The sequence below is a fragment of the Sorex fumeus genome, unplaced genomic scaffold (assembly GCF_029834395.1).
Source record: "Sorex fumeus unplaced genomic scaffold, SorFum_2.1 ptg000265l, whole genome shotgun sequence".
Taxonomy (NCBI): Eukaryota; Metazoa; Chordata; class Mammalia; order Eulipotyphla; family Soricidae; genus Sorex; species Sorex fumeus.
The window spans coordinates 436,167-456,831 of record NW_026606322.1 but is presented as its reverse complement, the minus strand read 5'-3'; the positions used below and the strand labels follow the sequence as shown (position 1 = coordinate 456,831).

Below are 20,665 nucleotides of genomic sequence, written 5' to 3'. Positions count from 1 at the left end.
GACAATTATGAGAAAAGATGAAACTTTGTACTTTTCTGCAATGTGGATAAAATTGAAGAATGTAATACTAAGTGAAGTGAGTAAGAGAGAAGGAGACAAATACCAGGTAATCTTGTTCATAGGTGGAACGTAAAGAAATCTGAAAAGGATTATACAGTCTCCACCAGAAATAAACTCTGAGATAAGGTCACAAAACTGTGAACTGAGGAGGTTAAGGAAGGTAGATGGGGCATAGAATGGACCTTGTGATAAAGGTGGGGGGGATTTTAACATTCTAATAGTGATATGGTGTAGCATGTATAAAAACAATATCAACACTATTGAAAATATGATACCTCAAAAACCGGGGAAGAGGTAAAATTAATACTTATATTTAACCCTGTTATACTCAAAATTGTCTTCGTAATTTTTGAGATGTTTATGAGATGTTTATGAGAAACAGCCTTCTTCCTGACGCCCCATTCGCTCTCAATGGAACGACCATCTCCGAATGCAACAGCTATGTGTACCTAGGTCGAGAGGTCAACATGACAAATGACCTGGCACCCGAGCTGCGCAGGAGGAAGAGAGCGGCTTGGAACGCCTTCAAGAACGTCGAAGAAATAGCTAAGAGGACGAAGAACCTCCGGCTCCAGGCACATCTCTTTGATTCCACTGTTCTTCCTGCATTAACATATGCCTCAGAGACCTGGGTCCTATGCAAACAAGATGAGAACGCCATTCAGGTCTCCCAAAGAAGAATAGAAAGAGCTATGCTTGGAATAACACGTTTCACTCAAATGAGAGAACGAATCCGGAGTTCTGACATCCGTCGACGATCAAGGATCAGGGACGCTGTCTCATTTGCCAAGGTGTCGAAAATCAGATGGGCTGGTCACGTAATGAGATTTAAAGACGACCGTTGGACTAGAACTGTTACTGATTGGATTCCACGGGATGTCAAGAGACTGCGTGGCCGCCCACCTACCAGATGGTCAGACTTCTTCGTCAAGATCATGAACGATCGGTTTGAGGCCCTTCATGTTCCCGGAGCGAACAGATGCCATTGGGCTACACTAGCACGCGACAGGGACAAATGGAGACGTTACTGGCGCCCGCTCGAGCAAATCGACGACTAATGGGAAGTTAAGTGATTAAGTGATTAAGTAATACTCAAAATATTGTCCCTTCATTGTCAATTAATATTCAGATTAAGAAAATATATTACAGTCTTTTATTTGGTAGTAATCTTTAAAATCCTATGTATATTTTATACTTAAAACAGAAAATTGTGTGTGTCAAGAAGAAAACATCCAACCCCATCCAAAAATGGGGCAATGAAATGAAGAGAAACTTTCTCAAAGAAGAAATCCGAATGGCAAAAAAGCACATGAGAAAATGCTCTACATCATTAATCATCAGGGAGATGCAGATCAAAACCACAATGAGATACCATCTCACACCTCAGAGACTGGCCCACATTCAAAAGAACAAAAGCAACCGATGCTGGCGTGGATGTGGCGAGAAAGGGACACTCCTTCACTGTTGGTGGGAATGTCCATTGGTTCAGCCCTTCTGGAAAACAGTATGGACGATTCTCAAAAAATTAGAAATTGAGCTCCCATTTGAGCCAGCAATACCACTCCTGGGAATATATCCCAGAGAGGCAAAAATGTATAGTCGAAGTGACATCTGCACTTGTTTGTTCATTGCAGCACTCTTTACAATAGCCAGAAACTGGAAGAAACCTGAATGCCCAAGAACAGATGACTGGTTAAAGAAACTTTGGTACATCTACACAATGGAGTACTATGTAGCTCTTAGAAAAGATGAAGTCATGAAATTTACATACAAGTGGTACAATATGGAAAGTTTCATGCTAAGCGAAATGAGTCAGAAAGAGAGGGATAGACATAGAAAGATTGCATTCATCTGGGGGATATAAAGTAACAAAGTATGAGATTAATACCCAAGAATAGCTGAGATCAGCACCAGGAGGATTACTCCATAACTTAGAGGCCAGCCGGGTATCCTAGAGGAAAGGGCAGTTCAGATAGAGAAGGGAGCACCAAATAAAGGATGTTTGGAGGATCCTCCCAGGAGGGGAGATGCATGTCGAAAGTAGACTATGGACTGAACATGTTTGCCACTCAATGCCTCTTTTGCAGACCACAACACCCAAAAGGAGAGAGAGAACACAGGGGATTGCCCTGCCACAGAGACAGGGGGGAGGGGGGGATGAGGGTGGGAGGGATATTATCCATGGTGGTGGAAAATGGGCACTGGTGGAGGGATGGGTATCTGATCATTGTATAATTGAATCCAAAGCACAAAAAATTGTAAATCTACAACTTTAAAAAAAATAAAATAAAATAAAGGGGAAAAAAAAAAAGAAAAAAAAAAAAAAAAGAAAAGAAAATTGTGTGTGTGTGTTTGTGTGTGTGGTGCCAGAGTTTTATACATGCAAAGTGCTTTTCCTCTGAGCTGCATTCCCAGCCTACAGCATATTTTGATTTAATTATATTTCATATTAAGGGTTCAACAGTTAGATATGGTGACTGACTACCATCTTGTACAGAACAATTCTAGAATGAGGGCTTTTCTCAAAAGAAGCACTCATAAATTATAGTATAATTTTATGTGTCAAAATGATATTTTGAGACAATCAAATATTTCTTTCCTGAGATTTTTTTCCTTGTCTGTGTTTTGCCACCCCTTTAATTTGTGGTACTTATTACCTTGGGGGCAAAAAAGATAAATATGAGAATAGTAAAGCTAATATATATGTGTGTATATCACGGTCACGGTCCTCCCGTTATTCATTGATTTGCTCGAGCGGGCCCAGTAACATCTCCATCGTGAGACTTGTTGTTACTGTGTTTGGCATATTGAATACGTCACGGGTAGCTTGCCAAGCTTTGCCGTGTGGACGAGATACTCTTGGTAGCTTGCCGGGTTCTCCGAGAGGGGTAGGAGGAATTGAACCAGGCTCGGCTGGGCCGACTGCGTGCAAGGCAAATGCTCTACCGCTGTGCTATCGCTCCAGCCCATGTGTGTATATACAAATGTATATATAATAAAAGAAGAATATTATTTAGTAGTCTAGCTTTTGGGGGGGGGGCATACCTGGCAATACTCAGAGCTTACACTTGGCTCTGAACTCAGGATCGCTCCTAGTAGTCCTCCTGGAGAACCACATGGGGTACCAGGGGTCAAACCCAGATCAGCTGCTTGCCAAGCAAGTGCCCTGCTCACTGTACTATCTCTGTAGCCCATAAAGTCCATCTTTCAAGTTTGTAAAAGGGTTTTTGAACCAAAAAATTTATGCCTGAAGTCTTCAGACTAGAGTTCATATCACCTATGAGATGAGAGAAAACAAGATAGTCAAAGAGTCGTTTTCTCACTTCGAGGGATATAAGTTCTTCCTTCCATCTGGTAGAAAGAAATAGACATTCAAAAAGGATCTCCTGGACCAGAGAGCAGCAAAGGGGCAAGGCACTTGCCTTGTATCCTGCCAACCCCAGTTTGAATCTCCACCACCACATATAGTCCCCTAAGCACTAACAGTGTCATCCCAAAACAAAGCAAAGAAAAAACTAATGAAGAAAGCACATGACCAGAAGTCCAGGAGACTTGAAAAGGGGTCCATTTCACTGCCCCATCTCCTGAGATAGGAATGAAAAATAGAAAACTCAGAAAATCTTGGGAGACCATCCAGAGCAGAAGGAATCATTGGCCAACTCCACTGGGTGCAGTCCTCCTCATTCAGTCTGGCACCTGAGTAGAAAGAAACAGTGACTTGGAAGAGATAGTGAGAATATATGAGGATTGCTTGCAAAACTTCATGTTTCAGCTTGGAGATTTATGCTCAAAAATTCCCTGTACTGCAGGAGAGGCACAATCATGACCTGGAATGAAATTCCCTTGACATGAAGAACACTTCATAGCTATGTGGACACTATATAAGAGAAAAAGAGAACTGGAAATTTAAGCAAAGGAGGGTGCTAATGGCGGAGTTAGTAGGTTAGTTTATCTGTCACACACTGGGAGGAAGAGGATGTATGGGGGTTATGAATCAAAATATTTTCCCAACAATAACTACCCCTCATGCCACCTCTTCTATTAGGAGAGAAGAAAAGGGGTGGGAACCTTACAATAATTAAGTTGAAAGCCTTAAGGGACTAAGAAAATTCTGCAAATAATTGAATTCACCTTTAACTGTCAAGATGAAGTCTTTCCGGCTCTCCGGCACGGCCCCAGAAGCACAAGGACTTAACACAGAAAACCAGCCGTTTGGAGCAGAAAAGCGAATGGACTATGCGTTAAACCGTGCCATCATGCCTGCCCGGAGGGGAAAGGGTGTTGCCCCCTTCGCCCTCTCCTCTCTGGAAAGAAAGATGGCGGCCCCATGGGAGCCTTGTGGACAGCAGGTTTGAGCCAGGGGTGGGGGCGGCAGGGACCTCATGGGAAGGGGGGCGTTCCGGTCCGTCCTTCACGCCCTACCGAGGTCACCAGTTGCCCCCCACGAGCGGCTCTCCGGCATGGCCACGACTCCAGAGCACAGAAACCAATCTCTTAACTATCTAACTTTTAATAGAAATACTTCCAGGGTTAATAAGTAAAATATCAGAAATCCCAAACCAAAGAATTAAACATCATTTAATTCTTAAAACCCAGCTGTAGAAAGCAAACCATTTCACAACGCTTTTTCAGCATGTCTGATTTGGGGGGGGGATCGTAAACTCTAAATAATAATGGTGCATCTTTTATCGAAACAATGAATCTTGTCAAAGTAGATAGAGTGTCAACTAGAACTCATCTGCCTCACAGGAATTGGGAGGGGTGGGAGGTGGGGTTCTACTGGGGTTCGCGGTTAAAAATAAGTATTGGTAAAGGGAAATGTGTTTGATATTTACATGACTGAGACCTAAACCTGAAAGCTCTGTAACTTTTCCCACAGTGATTCAATAAATAAATAAATTAAACAAAAAAAGATGAAGTCTTTCCATTTGTGGACACAGTTGCATGAAAACTAGGTAAATCAGCATAAATCCATAAAAGCACCACACTGAGCTTTACTAGACTGTAATATTTTGTACTAGTTAGTGTTACAAATGTTGTAACATAGGAATTGAGGATGTAAAGAGAGGTAGAAGAAACTCCTGGATCTGCAAGCGTTGAAGAAGCCTTCAACTGGGAGATGTTCTTTGAGCTATATCTGAAAAAAAGAATAGGAGTATGCAGGGTCAGAATGAATGAAAAGGCAATTTACATGCAAAGGCAAAGGGGTGAGAAAATAGAAAAGTTAGTGGGGAAAGCTTCGTTATTAAAAGCCTCCCTTGTAGGGGAATAGTAAACTAAATCAACTGACAGTACAATAGTTTGGAGCCTGGAAGGAATGAAAAAATATCAAGTTTCATAACCTAAATGAAAATTAGGTTAAACACACACACATGTACACACACACACACACACACACACACACTCCTTGAAAAACAGCTCCCATGGTTATCACATGTTCCCAAGCATTTTCAGTTAAGCATTCTCACCAGATTAGTATAAGTCACACTATTTGTAGTTTCTTATCACTACATTCACCATTTACCCCAATACGGGTCCTGGAGCCGTATAGTACAGCAGGTAAAGCGTTTGCCTTGCATGTGGCCAATTCCTCCTCCCCTCTCGGAGAACCTGGCAAGCTACTGAGAGTATACCGCCCTCACGGCAAAGCCTGGCAAGCTCCCTGTGGCGTATTTGATGTGCCAAAAAACAGTAACAAATCTCACAATGGAGACGTTACTGGTGCCTGCTCAAGCAAATCAATGAAAAATGGGAGGACAGTGCAGTGCAGGGGCTTTTAAGCTAAGGACTAGAAAGATACTAAAATACTAGATTGTTGAAGTTTCAAGACTGGAGGGAAACTGCACGGTTGATTGGGTCACATCCAGAGATGCTGAGGGCTTACTTTTGTCTCTGTGCTCAGGGAATGTTCTTGGTGGTGCTTGGTGCTCAGGGGTCTATAGGGATGACAGGAATCAAACCCAGGTATGTCACATTCAAGGCAAGCACCTTACCTGCTCTACTATCTCTTTGACCCCTGAAAGGAGACTTTTAAAGATGATCAATAGCTGGACTATGAAGTTATAAACTTGACTAAAAGCAAATGTATCAAGACTGCTACAGAATTATTTGAGGAGTTGGGTATTGATAAAAAAAAAAAGCCACAAACCTGCTATGGATAGTCTGAGAGTATTCTAGTTCCTGAGGCCATCTAATCCAGAGATGATTCCTGAGCAGGGAGCTTAGAAAAGGCAATACACAAAGGAGATTTGCCCCTAAGATGTAAAAGAAGGTCATATTCCATTACCAGAATAGCCTCTACTATTATGAGATTAAAGGTAAAAAGGTAAAGGCCCTCCCGTTGATCATCGATTTGCTCGAGCGGGCCCAGTAACGTCTCCATTGGAGACTTTGTTGTTACTTTGTTTGGCATATCGAATACGTCACGGGGAGCTTGCCAGGCTCTGCCGTGCGGGCGAGATACTCTCGGTAGCTTGCCGGGCTCTCCGAGAGGGGCGGAGGAATCGAACTCGGGTCGGCCATGTTGGCTGCGTGCAAGGCAAACGTCCTACCACTGTGCTATTATGAGATTAATGATGAGCAAGTGGTTATTGTGTGTTTTGCTTCTCCCCTTTCTAACCAGAGGGTTCTGGTGGGGGTTTGGGAGTGTGTTGCTTGTTTTAACATTTTCCTTATCCTTTTCATCCAGCTATATGAGTATATCGGACAATAAATTTTCTTTAATACAGGAGTATTGCTATTTAGCCATTGATTAGGCTGATTGAATTGGGCATGAACTCCACCTTACTTTTTTTTTTTTTTATAAATTTATTTATTGAATCACCGTGAGAGAAGTTACAAAGCTTTTGGGTTCAAGTCTCGTTCATACAATGATAAACATCTGTCCCTTCACCAGTGCCCATTTTCCACCACCAAAAATCCCAGTATACCTCCCATCCCACACCCTTCCCCTACCTGTGGGGCAGATGACTTCCACATTACTCTCTCTCTACTTTGATCACATTCAATATTTCGACACTAGACCCACCATTATTATTTGGGATTTTACCCCAACACTCAGATCTGCCGAAAAGGCAACCATAGACAATTTGTTTTCTATTGCTGATTATGAATAACAAATGATGTCGTGTGACTGCAGTAGTGGCAGTGCAGTTTTGGAATTCTGAAATTTTAATAATTAAATCTGGAGGGATTTCTGCCAAAACCTGTTGGGTTTCGAGATTTGTTCCTGAGTCTCTGGTATCATGGCTGTTAAGCAGCTTGATCAAGAGCCAGAGAGACTGTTCATGGGCAGCGACTGGGGTCTTGTTGGGGCAGGGAGGAAAGGGCCGGCTCCAACCCCATCCCATGAGGCCTCGCATGTCTTGTCATTGTGGGCCCAAACCTGACTGTACAATAGCCTCTGGGAGATGGCGGCCACAGAGCTGCCAGGGGGAACAGGCCAAGGCATGAAACCTATTCCTATCTGGGGTGGCCCGGCGCCGGTAACCTACTGCAGGGACCAGACACATTTCTGCCAAAAGCCGCTGGGTTCCAAGATTTGTTTCTGAGTCTCTTGGATCACGGACGTTAAGCAGTATGATCAGGAGCCAGAGAGGCCGTTCTTGGGTGGTGACTAGAGGTCTTGTTGGAGTGCAGAGGAAAGGACCGTCTCCACCCCCATCCCGTGAGGCCCAAAATGTCTTGTCACTGCGGGCCCAAACCAGACTGTCCAATGACCTCTGGAGGATGGCAGCCACTGAGCCACCAGGGGGAACAGGCCCAGGCACAAAACCTATTCCCACCTGGGGTGTCCCAGCACTGGTAACTTACTACAGGGACTGGAAACATTCCTGCCAAAAGCCACTGGGTTTCCAGATTTGTTTCTGAGTCTCTGGGATCATGTCCTTTTGCAGTTTGATCAGGAACCAGAGAGGTCTTGCCTCCAATTATATACCTGGGCTGGAGGTGGTTTGTGGGTGTGTCTCCCACATACCTAACTTTTGGCCATTTACTTTCTTGGTAAACTTGGCCCCAAGTTTTTGGGGTCTGGCTAAAGGCACAGCAGCTATTCTGGAGTATCTAGAAGTCTTTAGGCACCATCATACTGCTGATGCACACCCTCACAGGTACAGATTGACCTGCTGGCAGCACCACACCCCAGTGGACAATAACTTTTAAGAGTTACTAGAGGACTATCTGGTTTTGAGGCTAAGCATGAGACAGAATGAGACTGGGACTGCCTTCCTTGGGAAGATAAAATTTATCTTCAATGTTTAGTCACTGAAGGCACAGATGTTGAGCAGGCAATTATCAATGTCTTGATGTCCTCCCATTCGTTGTTCATTGATTTGCTTGAGTGGGCACCAGTAACATCTCCATCGTGAGATTTGTTGTTACTGTTTTTGGCACATCGAATACATCACAAGTAGCTTGCCAGGCTTTGCCGTGCAGGCGGAATACTCTTGGTAGCTTACCAGGCTCTCCTAGAGTGGCAGAGGAATCAAACCCGGGCCTGCTGCGTGCAAGGCAAATGCCCTACCCACTATGCTATTGCTCTGGAAACTAATGTGGCCAGATTGTCTTGCTATAGGACTAAAACGGTGGAAATCACTTGATTTGAAGAATTGGATATTGATGAAATTATTGATGAAAACAGTTTCAATGAGTTTGGGAGTGGATCGATAGAGAATTAGAAACAAATTTAGCAAAACTGCAAGTTGTGAATTTTTCTTCCTTTGGCAATGTAAGGACCTTACTGAGTAGTGTTTTATTGGTTGAATTCCAACACATTTTGGTGAAAGTTCATTTATTAATTTCCCCCCAGAAAATTATCAGTTTTAATTTTTACCCCAGTTATTATTTCTGTTCTCTCTGGAGCAAAGGGAAGATGACTTTCAAACCCTTAGCTTTTGAAAAATCAAGACATAGAGTTTACTCCAAAGCGAGGATAATGCAATATATTTTGAAAGGTAGTGATCGATAGCAACATATGTACACATATATAATAGATTAGGCAAAAAACAAGCTATAATGTTAAATATGTGAATTGATCATTAATGAGTTTCTTAAGCTTCCTGGAGAGACCCACTAGGGAAAATAAAACAAGTATGTCATCACTTAATCACTTAACTTCCCGTTAGTCGTCGATTTGCTCGAGCAGGCGCCAGTAACGTTTCCATTTGTCCCTGTCGCGTGCTAGTGTAGCCCAATGGCTTCTGTTCGCTCCGGGAACATGAAGAGCCTCAAACCGATCGTTCATGATCTTGACGAAGAAGTCTGACCATCTGGTAGGTGGGCGGCCATGCGGTCTCTTGACATCCCGTGGAATCCAGTCGGTAACAGCTCTAGTCCAGCGGTCATCTTTAAATCTCATTACGTGACCAGCCCATCTGATTTTCGACACCTTGGCAAATGAGACAGCGTCCCTGATCCTTGATCCTCGATGGATGTCAGAATTCCGGATTCGTTCTCTCATTTGAGTGAAACGTGATATTCCAAGCATAGCTCTTTCTATTCTTCTTTGGGAGACCTGAATAGCGTTCTCATCTTGTTTGCGTAGGGCCCAGGTCACTGAGGCATATGTTAATGCAGGAAGAACAGTGGAATCAAAGAGATGTGCCCGGAGCCGGAGGTTCTTCGTCCTCTTAGCTATTTCTTCGACGTTCTTGAAGGCTTTCCAAGCCGCTCTCTTCCTCCTGCGCAGCTCGGGTGCCAGGTCATTTGTCATGTTGACCTCTCGACCTAGGTACACATAGCTGTTGCATTCGGAGATGGTCATTCCATTGAGAGCGAATGGGGCGTCAGGAATGAGGCTGTTTCTCATAAACATTGTCTTCGTAAGATTCAGCTGTAGTCCTACCTTTCCACACTCACTGTCAAAGTCGGCCAGCATTTGTGCCGCTTGGCTGATGTTTGGTGTTATTAAAACAATGTCATCAGCAAAGCGGAGGTGGTGTAGTTGCCGACCATCTATCTTCACTCCCATTCCTTCCCATTCCAGTCGTCGCATGATGTTCTCGAGGGTGGCACTGAAGAGTTTCGGTGAAATGGTATCACCCTGCCGCACCCCTCTCTTGACATCAACGATCACTTCTTTGTAGAATGGTGAGATCCTGGTAGTGAATCTGCAATACAGCTCACGGAGGATCCTGATGTATTGGGCTTGAATGCCCTGATTGGCTAGGGCTTCAATGACCGCTTCCGTCTCAACAGAATCAAAGGCCTTCTTTAAATCAATGAACGTTAAACAGAGCAGCATCTTGAATTCCCGAGAAACCTCAATGAGCTTGGTTATCGTGTGGATATGGTCGATGGTGCTGAATCCTTTGCTCGCATGGTTTTCCTTCATCTAGTGTTCTGCCCATCCTATTTAGGATGACTCGAGTGAACAATTTGTAGATGACAGACAATAGGCAGATCGGGCTATAGTTGCCAATGTCATGGATGTCTCCCTTCTTGAACAGTAGTACGGTCCTGCTGGTTTTCCATTGGGACGGAACCTTGCATTCAGACAGGTAGCGAGTGAAGAGCCGAGCCAGTGTATTGATGAGTACTGACGGCAGGTTCTTCAGGTGTTCAGGTCTGACCTTGTCTGGGCCTGGTGCTGTTTGTCTCTTTATCAACGAAATGGCGTGTCGGATTTCGGAAGGGAGAACGTTGGGAACGACATATCCATCCTGTGGAATTTGGTATGTCGGCAAGTGGACATGGCTATCGAAGAGATTTGAGTAGAAGTCATGGATAATCTTCTCCATTGCAGTTCTGGAGGATGTGATGGATCCATCAGGACGTCGGAGGGCAGTCATCTTGGTCTTGTAGTTGGCGAAGGACAGGCGGGCATTACGAATACTTTCTCCGGCTTCTGCCGCATCTACCAGTACTTCTGCTCTTCTCTCTTTGAGGTCTTCCTTGATCGCATCTCTGCACTGCTTTGCGAGCTCGGACATTAGCTTGCGGTTGCCTGAGGCATGCACCAAACCACGCTGGCGAATTAGCTCAAGAGTTTTCGAAGATAGGCGATTTTTTGTGGCTATCTCTCTCTTGGCGTTCCTCGCACATTCATGGAGGTGCTGAACCAGTCGATCGTATTCCTCGTCAATGTTGTCAATAATGGCATCTTCCCATGTTGCCGCAATAGTACCAAAGAGTTCCCAGTTGGTGGTCATTCTGGGAGTTCTCTTTTTGAACTTTGCAGCCTTTTCTCCCCACTCTGTGAAGTAGAATTTTGCACAAAGGAGACGGTGGTCCGATCCCGTTCAAAATTTTGTGACAACAGCGACATCAGTCAGGCAAAACCGTCGATTGAATATGATGTGGTCTGTTTCGTTGTGGAATCGTCCACCGGGAGACTCCCATGTCCATCGTTTAGATTCTGCCTTCTGGAACTGTGAGTTACCATGAATGGTCTTGGTCGACATGATGAACTCAGACAGTCTCTCACCCTGTTCGTTCCATTCTAGGCCATGGATATGCCAAGTATGTCATATGTTTGTATAACTGAAAACACAGAAGCTACACATAGAACTCCCATATATGAGAAAAAGCTCAAACATGTAAATTCTAAACAATATACTTCATAATAATAATTTGATCATCAAGATATTAAAGGAGAAATTTAAAAATACCTCGAGATAAATGAAAACAAACAAACAAAACCCCACACAAGTTACCTGAACCCAAGGGATTCAGTAAAAGTGGTGCAAAATAATAATAATATAGGCCTATACTGCTAAATGAAATAATATCTTGTTTCATAAAGAAACAAAAAAAATTACAAATAAACAATTTGTATCTAAAGCAACTGGGAAAAAACAAGATAAATAGTAGTTGGAAGAAATTAACAAAAATCAGAGAGGAGATTTTGGAAACAAGCTAAGTGGTCGGGGTGTATGACTTGTGTAGGGACCAGAGATTGATTCCCCAGCACTGCTGGACTCAAGCATTAAATTTTCTGGTCGAGTATAATCAGGAATGGCCTACCTTACCCCTTTCCTTGAGAACTGCTTGGGACACTACTCCCACAAAAAAAAACAAGAGAGGAAGGACCAGGAGCAATAGTACGGTGGGTAGAGCATTTGCCTGGCATGCAGCTGATCGGGGTTTGATCCTTGGCATTCTATATGGTTTCCACGAGCATTGTCAAGAATAACCTCTAGGGGCTGGAGCGATAGCACAGCGGTAGGGCATGTACCTTGCATGCAGCCAACATGGCCGACACAGGTTCGATTCCCAGCACCCCATATGGTCCCCTGAGCACTGCCAGGAGCAATTCCTGAGTGCATGAGCAGGAGTAACCCCTGAGCATCGCCGGGTGTGACCCAAAAAGAAAAAAAAAAGAATAACCTCTATATACTGCCAGGTATGCTCCCCAAACAACAACAAAAAACAGAGTGGAAATATAATAGAAACAAACTAAAAGGCAATACAAAAGATAAATAAACCAGAGTGGGTGACAGGTAGCAGGGAGTAGGTGACCAGATGGACCATGGGTCAGGTGGTCTTTATCACTTTGGTGGCAGTGAGGGAAGGTAACCTAATATGCCAAGACCATAAATATCAATGACATTGTAAATTCATTACTTTAACTATTATATATATATATATATATATATATATATATATATGCTTGTTTTAGGTTTGTGCTCAGGGACTACTTATGGCAGTGGTCAGGGGACCACATAGGCTGCTGGGGATGGTTAGCCATGGGCAATAAAAGCACCCTACTTATTGTACTCTGTCTCCAGCCCAAAATACCAGTGTGTTGTTTTGTTTTGTTTTGAGGATATACCCTGTCATACTCAGGGCTTATTCCTGGCTCTGGGGAATGCGCCCAGGTCAATTGCATGCAAGGCACATACCCTACCCACTGTACTATCTTCACAGACCCTATAATATATGTTTATTGAAAAGAAAATATTAGTAATTTAACTTCTGGCTCCAATTCATCCAACAGGCTTTCCTGGAAATATACACACAAAAAGATATGAAGAAAACAAAGAGCTAGTTTTAAAAAGATAAAATGCAAATTTAGCTAATCTTAAAAATTAAAGAAGACAAGGAGATAGTTCAAAGTGCTGCAACAAGCACTGAAAATTGCCTGAGAATCCCCCAAACAAAAATAAAAAAAGAGAAAATTCTAATAAAATCAGAAGAAAGAGACACAATTGCAAAAGATGGCATAAGAATACAAAGAATTATGAGGCTACCTGGAACAATTATATGTTAATAAATTTGATAACTAAAAACAAATACTTGTTTTTATCTAAAAATGTATCTATCTTTATTGAAGCAAGGAGAAACAGTAAACACAAATAAGTTGATCAGAATATGGAAATTTAAATATAATCAAACTGCCACAAAACGAAAGTTTTGGACTAAATGGCTTTAACAATAAATTCTAATACTTAAAGAAAAACTTATTATTTGTAGATAATAAGTTTATTGAATAATTTTTAATAATAATATTGAAAACTCCAAAAACTATGCTGAACGATAATTAAAAACTGGGGATATGGTGCTGCCAGCAGGTCAACATGTACCTGCGGGGTGAGTGCATCAACAGCCTGATGGAGCCTTCAGGCTTCCTGATACTCCAAAATTGCCGCTGTACCTTTGGCAGACCCCAACAACTTGGAACCAAGTTTACCAGAAATTAAATGGCCAAAAGTTATTTATGTGGGAGCCATACCCACATACCACCTCCAGCTCAGCTAAACAAGCTCATTTATAGTCCTTATTTCAGAGACCCATAAATAAATCTCGAAAGAGATCAAAAGCCACAATTAATCTCGGACCCACGCATGGATGAACAGACTAGGGTAAATCAGAGGGGGGTGGGACAGCCTGGAGCCTGCCCAAGAGAGTCCCTGGCAGCCACTTGCTTCCACAATCCAAAATCCCCACCATATCCCCGGCCTGAATCCACTGTCTCAGGACAGACCTCATCAAGATATCATCTGCTGAAAATTTGGGTACACGGGTTTTGTGACTGAAATCTCCAGGCTTTCTCAGGGTTGGTATGGGCTACATTCCCCCACTTCCCAATACCACTGGAAGCACTGGCAGTCACCCCCACAAACCAATTTCAGCACCTTCATGTAAGCTCTACGACTGACCTTGATTCAGAGACCCATAAATAAATCTTGGAAGAGATCAAAAGCTGCAGTTAATCTCCGACCTGCACTTGGCTGAACAGACAGGGGTAAAACAGAGGGGTGTGGGTCAGCCTGGTGCCCGCCCAAGCACCCTGGCAGCTGCTCCCACAATCCAAAATCACCGCAATATCCCCAGCCTGATTCCACTGTCTCAGGACGGATCTCACTGAGACATAATCTGCTGAAAATTCTGGTATGTGAGTTATGTGACTGAAATTTCCAGGCTTTCTCGGGGTTAGGATGGCCTACATTCCCCCGCTTCGCTGTACTTCCAGAAGCCTCAGGGTCACATCCACACCCCAAAACAGCCATCCAATTGAAAAGCTACTCCAGTCTTATCTTCCCGATGAAAATACTGAATGCCCTGACAAACACCATGACTAAACCATATTGCAAACCATAATGCATAAAAGGAAACAGAAAGAGAGAACAAGAAGGAAAGTTCCTCCCATAGAGGGGGCCTGGGAGTGTGGGGTGGGGTGTTGGGGGATAGTGGTAGGGAAAAAGGAGACATTGGTGGTGGGAAATGTACACTGAGATGTACACTGAGTGATGGGTATGGATCATTGTATGACTGAAACCCAATAATGAACAGCTTTGTAATGGTCTATCTCAGGATATTCAATTAAAACTTTTTGAAAGCTAACAAAAACAGTGAGTACAGCAAAGTGGCTGGTTATAAAACAATATACAAATATTTGTTGCGTTCCTATATGCAAATAATAAAAAATAAGAAAGTAATTCAACTTACAATTGTATTAAAAATTAAGTACCTAGAAAAAAATTAAACAAAGTAGGTGAAAGATCTATACAGAAAACTATAAAACACTTTTAAAACACATAGACCAAAACATTAATAGTCAGGGGCAGGGATACAGCTCAATGTTGGAGCACTTGCTTTGCATCCTAGAGGTCATAAGTTTGATTCCCCTGTATACACAGTCCTTCAATAAACCCTGAACACTGAGCTGGAGTATCACTGGAGCAACAACGGGAGTAGCCTAAAAACTGTAGGGCTGGTCTGTAGCACTGCCCTCCTGTTGTTCACCAATTTGCTCGAGTGGGCCCAGTAACGTCTCCATCGTGAGACTTCTTGTTACTGTGTTTGGCATATCGAATAGGTCACAGGTAACTTGCTAGGCTTTGCCGGGTGGGCGTGGGCGAGATACTCTTGGTAGCTGGCCGGGCTCTCCGAGAGGAGAGGAGGAATCAAACTCGGGTTGGCTGTGTGAGCTGCATGCAACGCAAACGTGTGCAAGGCAAACACACTACCACTGTGCTATCGCTCCAGCCTAAAAACAAACAAACTAAAAACAGAGAGAGGAAAAAGCAGCCTGAGTATGTGTCTCAGTAGTAGTATGCATGCATGGTTTGTATCTTTGAGATCTCTTGATACTGCAAGACAGAGACAGAGAAATACTCCATGTATATGGATAGGGAAAAGTAATATATTAAAAACTTACATTCTATAAGAAGTAATATACGTATTTAATGCAATATCTACCAAAGTCTCAAGACCTTTTTAAAGAAGTAGACACGGTCCTCCCGTTGTTCATCGATTTGTTCGAGCGGGCCCAGTAACGTCTCCATCATGAGACTTGTTGTTACTGTGTTTGGCATATCGAATACGTCACAGGGAGCTTGCCAGGCTCTGCCATGAGGGCGAGATACTCTCGGTAGCTTGCCGGGCTCTCCGAGAGGGGTGGAGGAATCGAACTCGGGTCGGCCATGTTGGCTGCTTGTAAGGTGAACGCCCTACTGCTGTGCTACCACTCCAGCCCTTTTAAAGAAGTAAAATAAAAAATACAAAGGTACATACAGAATCATTAAAAAACTTAAATATCTACAGCAACCTTGAAGAAGAAAAAGTAAAACGAAGGGACCAGATTACCAGACCTCAAATTATATTACAAAGTGACTGCAATTACAACTCTATGGCAAACAAAAAATAGACAATGGGAGAAAAAAGTTCATAAATAAGCCCACAACTGTATTGATACTTAATTTAAGACAAAGCATATAAGGACAGACAGAGGAAAGAGGAGACTCTTCAACAAATGGTGCTGAGAAAACCAGACAAGCACATGGTAAGGAATATATCTACTACTTTCTTAACCCATATACAAAAACAAATTTGAAATGGACTAAACACTTCAATGCAAGACCGGAAATAACTAAATACATGGAAGTTAACATAGGTGAAGTGTAGATTTTGGGAGTGCATGAACTCAATGACAAGGAAAATGAAAAAAAAGAATTGAGACTACATTAAGTTCAAGGCCCCAGGTGTGAAGAGAACTCATACAACTTAATGGTGAAAAAATAAAAATATCAAAAACTGGGAAAAACTGATTAGATATTTTTCCAAAGAGGTTAGCTACATGAAAAATGTTATCATTGATGTCAGAAAAATTAAAATTAAAATCAGAATGAGATAACATTTACACCTGCAAGAATGGCTTATATTCAAGGTTAATTCAGAAAGGATGTGGAAAAATAAGGAGCTCTGAGTGAATGTGGTGAGGTGGTTCCGTACTAGAGTGCCCAATTTTGAGGCATTTACAACAAATTCGAAGAAGCTTAAGGAAATTATGTGAAACAAAATAAAGGAAACGATAAGTATTGGATGATTTTATGTATCATCCTATATAGGCCTGTAGTATTGTAGCAGACAAGCAAAATAAAAAGGCAAAGCAATGGACACTAATAACAGAATTAAGATTAAATGAGGAGAAGGGAAAGGAAGAGGGCTGTGAAGGAGAGGAACAAAAAAAATATATAGGGAATAAAGACTTTCAGTAAACTCTAGTAAAAAATAAAGATGTTATTCCCTTCAACCTGCCTGATTTAATTCATTCGGTATGAGGCTACAGAAAATGGAGAGATAGAGAAAAATCCCTCACATATGTGAAGGTGCTTTATAAATTAAGGGAGGGGAAGAGACTAATTTAGTAGTGCTGATTAACTGAGAGAAGTAAGCTAAAAATAAAAAGTTTGAATCTCCTTCATAAAAGGCACATAAACATATAAAGGAGGGATAAAATGGCCTGTAGCTCTTAAACCATTAGATCTTACAACTAACATTTTAATTAGCAAAAACCCTCTCATCAAAAGAGCTACATGAAATAAAAATTTTAACTATCCAATCCATCCCAATGATATCACTGTTAGATCTCCTTGGCTCGGCAAAGCCACACATGCAGCTAGTGGTGAGTCATAAGCTGAGTTCTGCTCACCAATTCTCTCATCAGAGAGTGGTTCTGAGTATGAAGGACTGAAACCTACCGCAGGGCATGGAGTACATTCTTTGAAAGCCAGCTCGGCATATCGCATTGCAGAACTGGTATGGAACTTGCTGAAACAGCCTGTGGCTGTTGGTGATCCCCTTTGTTTTCTTTTCCATCATCATCTTAGTGATTTGGAAGGCTGCTCTGAGATTCATATTGTCTATCCTCTCCACCTAGAACACAAGGAAATGAAAACATGAGAGGTTGGAGAACAGTACATACACTGCAGGAGACACTTTATTTAAAAATAAAGGCACTACATGGACATTTGGGCTGGAGTGATAGCACAGCGGGTAGGGCGTTCGCCTTACATGCGGCCAACATGGCCGACCCGAGTTCGATTCCTCCGCCCCTCTCGGAGAGCCCGGCAAGCTACCGAGAGTATTCGATATGCCAAACACAGTAACAACAAAGTCTCCAATGGAGACGTTACTGGGCCCGCTCGAGCAAATCGACGATCAACGGGAGGGCCTTTACCTTTATCTTTTACCTACATGGACATTTGTCAGAGGGGAGAAAGACAAACACTGGATGACCTCATTGATGTTTGAGATATAAAGAAACAAAGCAAGAGAACAGATAAAGCTCAATGACAAATCCCATAGAACTGAGGTTATTGAAACGGTAGAGGTGAAAGGGTGGAAACTTCATAGTTTAGTGACAATAGCTCATTACAGTGTGATAACTGTTATTCCATTTCTTTTATTTTGCCTCGTTCCTGATGCCGCATTCGCTCTCAATGGAATGACCATCTCCGAATGCAACAGCTATGTGTACCTAGGTCGAGAGGTCAACATGACAAATGAGCTGGCACCTGAGCTGCGCAGGAGGAAGAGAGTGGCTTGGAACGCCTTCAAGAACGTCGAAGAAATAGCTAAGAGGACAAAGAACCTCCGGCTCCGGGCACATCTCTTTGATTCCACTGTTCTTCCTGCATTAACATATGCCTCAGAGACCTGGGCCCTACGCAAAGAAGATGAGAATGCTATTCAGGTCTCCCAAAGAAGAATAGAAAGAGCTATGCTTGGAGTATCACGTTTCACTCAAATGAGAGAAAGAATCCAGAGTTCAGACCTCCATCGACGATCAAGAATCAGGGATGCTGTCTCGTTTGCCAAGGTGTCAAAAATCAGATGGGCTGGTCACGTAATGAGATTTAGAGACGACCGCTGGACTAGAGCTGTTACTGACTGGATTCCACGGGATGTCAAAAGACTGTGTGGCCGCCCACCTACCATATGGTCAGACTTCTTCATCAAGATCATGAACGATCGGTTTGAGGCTCTTCATGTTCCTAGAGTGAACAGATGCCAGTGGGCTACACTAGCACGCGACAGGGACTAATGGAGACGTTACTGGCGCCTGCTCGAGCAAATTGACGACTAATGGGAAGTTAAGTGATTAAGTGATTATTTTGCCTCAAGCTAGGCAGACAACACTTTTGAGTCTTGATCTACACAATTGTACATCCTAACATTATTTCTCCTTCCTTATTCTAACTATATTCCTCATACATGTCCTTCTCTATCATTTTTATTCCCAAGATTTAAAGTGAAAAAGAAGTTCCATCAGCAGGTGACTTTTTCTTTTTGACCCAGAACCATGTGAATCAAGAGTGAGACACATCAATCCTCCCCAATACCTTTACTACTTGTAAACCACACTTTTCAAATTGTTTCTTTTGATCTTGAATTTCTGAAGTTTCAAGTCGAAGGCATTTCAGAAATGTATTTTCTTTCATTTCATCCTGGTCTTTTGGTTGCTGATTAGTCCAAGGTCCTAAAAAGAATAACACAAAAATTTGTCTCAATGTTCTTTCTGCCAACAGAAAAGGTTTGCAAACAAATTTCATGAAACATGACAACAAATGTCACATATGTGTAGGACATGCAAAGAAAGTCATCATTTTACAAGAAATCACAGAATAAGATGGAGAGTTAAGAATTTATCCTTCGGAGCCATAAAGATAGTACAGTGGGTAAGACACTGGCCTTGCACAAAGCTGACTGGATTCAATCCCCAGCAATACATTTTGTACCCAAGTACATAAAAGTGATCCCTGAGCATAGAGCCAGGAGTAATTCCTGCACACAGATAGGTGTGTTCCAAAGTCCAAAAATAAATTTGTTTCTAGATGATTTGGATTATGAGGTTGATGGGAATGAGCAAAAGAGCACTAATACATAACTGCCCCCATCAATACTGAAATGATAATAATATAATTGTATTGTTCATAGTAATGAAGGTAAATGGTATGGCATTTATGTAAAATTTCCAAGTTTTCAAAGACATTTTGTATTTCTACATCACTTGATCATTATACCACCACTAAAATAACTGACACAATTTTACAAGTAAGCAAATGAAAAGCAGAGAAGTGATTTGCCCAGCATTATAGCGTTCTTAAGTAAGGATCTAAGATTATAAGCCTGACATTCCCCCAGGTTTTCGTGTGAGACAAGGCAGAATATTTTGGACAGATTTCATTCACATATACTTAGTCAAGAAGAGCAGTACTTAGAGATGAAGAACCGTGGTGTAATATTATTCCTCCTTCTGTTCAGTGCTTTCTTCCTTTAGGATTTATGTGGGTTTTTTTTTTAAATTTTCTGTTAACATTTGCCATGATCATCTTATTTACGTATTACTTATTTATTTTCTCTGCCTCATTATAACACAAGCTTAAAATAGACCGAATTTTGTGCACTTGGATTACTGCCGCACCCAAGTTCCCGAGTTCCAAGCCTTTTTTTTTTCTTTTTGGGTCACACCTGGCGATGTACAGGGGTTACTTCTGGCTCTGCACTCAGGAGTTACTCCTGGCGGTGCTCAGGGGACCATATGGGATGCTGGGAATCGAACCCGGCTCAGCTGCGTGCAAGGCAAACACCCTATCGACAGTGCTATCTCTCCAGCCCCAGTTTGGTTGGTTTTACTCTCTCTCTTCAGGAATATCACATAAAATAGCATTACATTACTTTTTTTTTACAATCTATACCTGTTCTGTTTTTTTAGAACCACGTTAACCAAGGTTTACCCTACTTAATTTGGTTTCCCTACTTAATTTGGTTTCTGAAAATGTATCAGTACTAAAAAATAAGATATTTGGGCTTACAGATTCACTACTAAAATTATCAATAAGATATATATTCTCCTGTGTGTTAAAAAAATAAAAAAAGTAGA

At 42.2% G+C, this 20,665-nt stretch overlaps 1 protein-coding gene across 4 annotated transcripts in view; it reads right to left on the bottom strand.

The window, feature by feature from the left end:
• Positions 1-20,665, bottom strand: part of PARP9 (poly(ADP-ribose) polymerase family member 9) — a 70,643-nt gene that overhangs the window by 4,697 nt on the left and 45,281 nt on the right. For all 4 annotated transcript variants that reach the window (XM_056109400.1, XM_056109401.1, XM_056109402.1 and 1 more), the window contains exons 9-10: positions 19,125-19,261; positions 17,481-17,655 (exon numbers count right to left, since the gene is read on the bottom strand). In XM_056109400.1, coding sequence (XP_055965375.1) covers positions 17,481-17,655; positions 19,125-19,261 — 312 coding nt within the window. The remainder of the gene's footprint in view (positions 1-17,480; positions 17,656-19,124; positions 19,262-20,665) is intronic.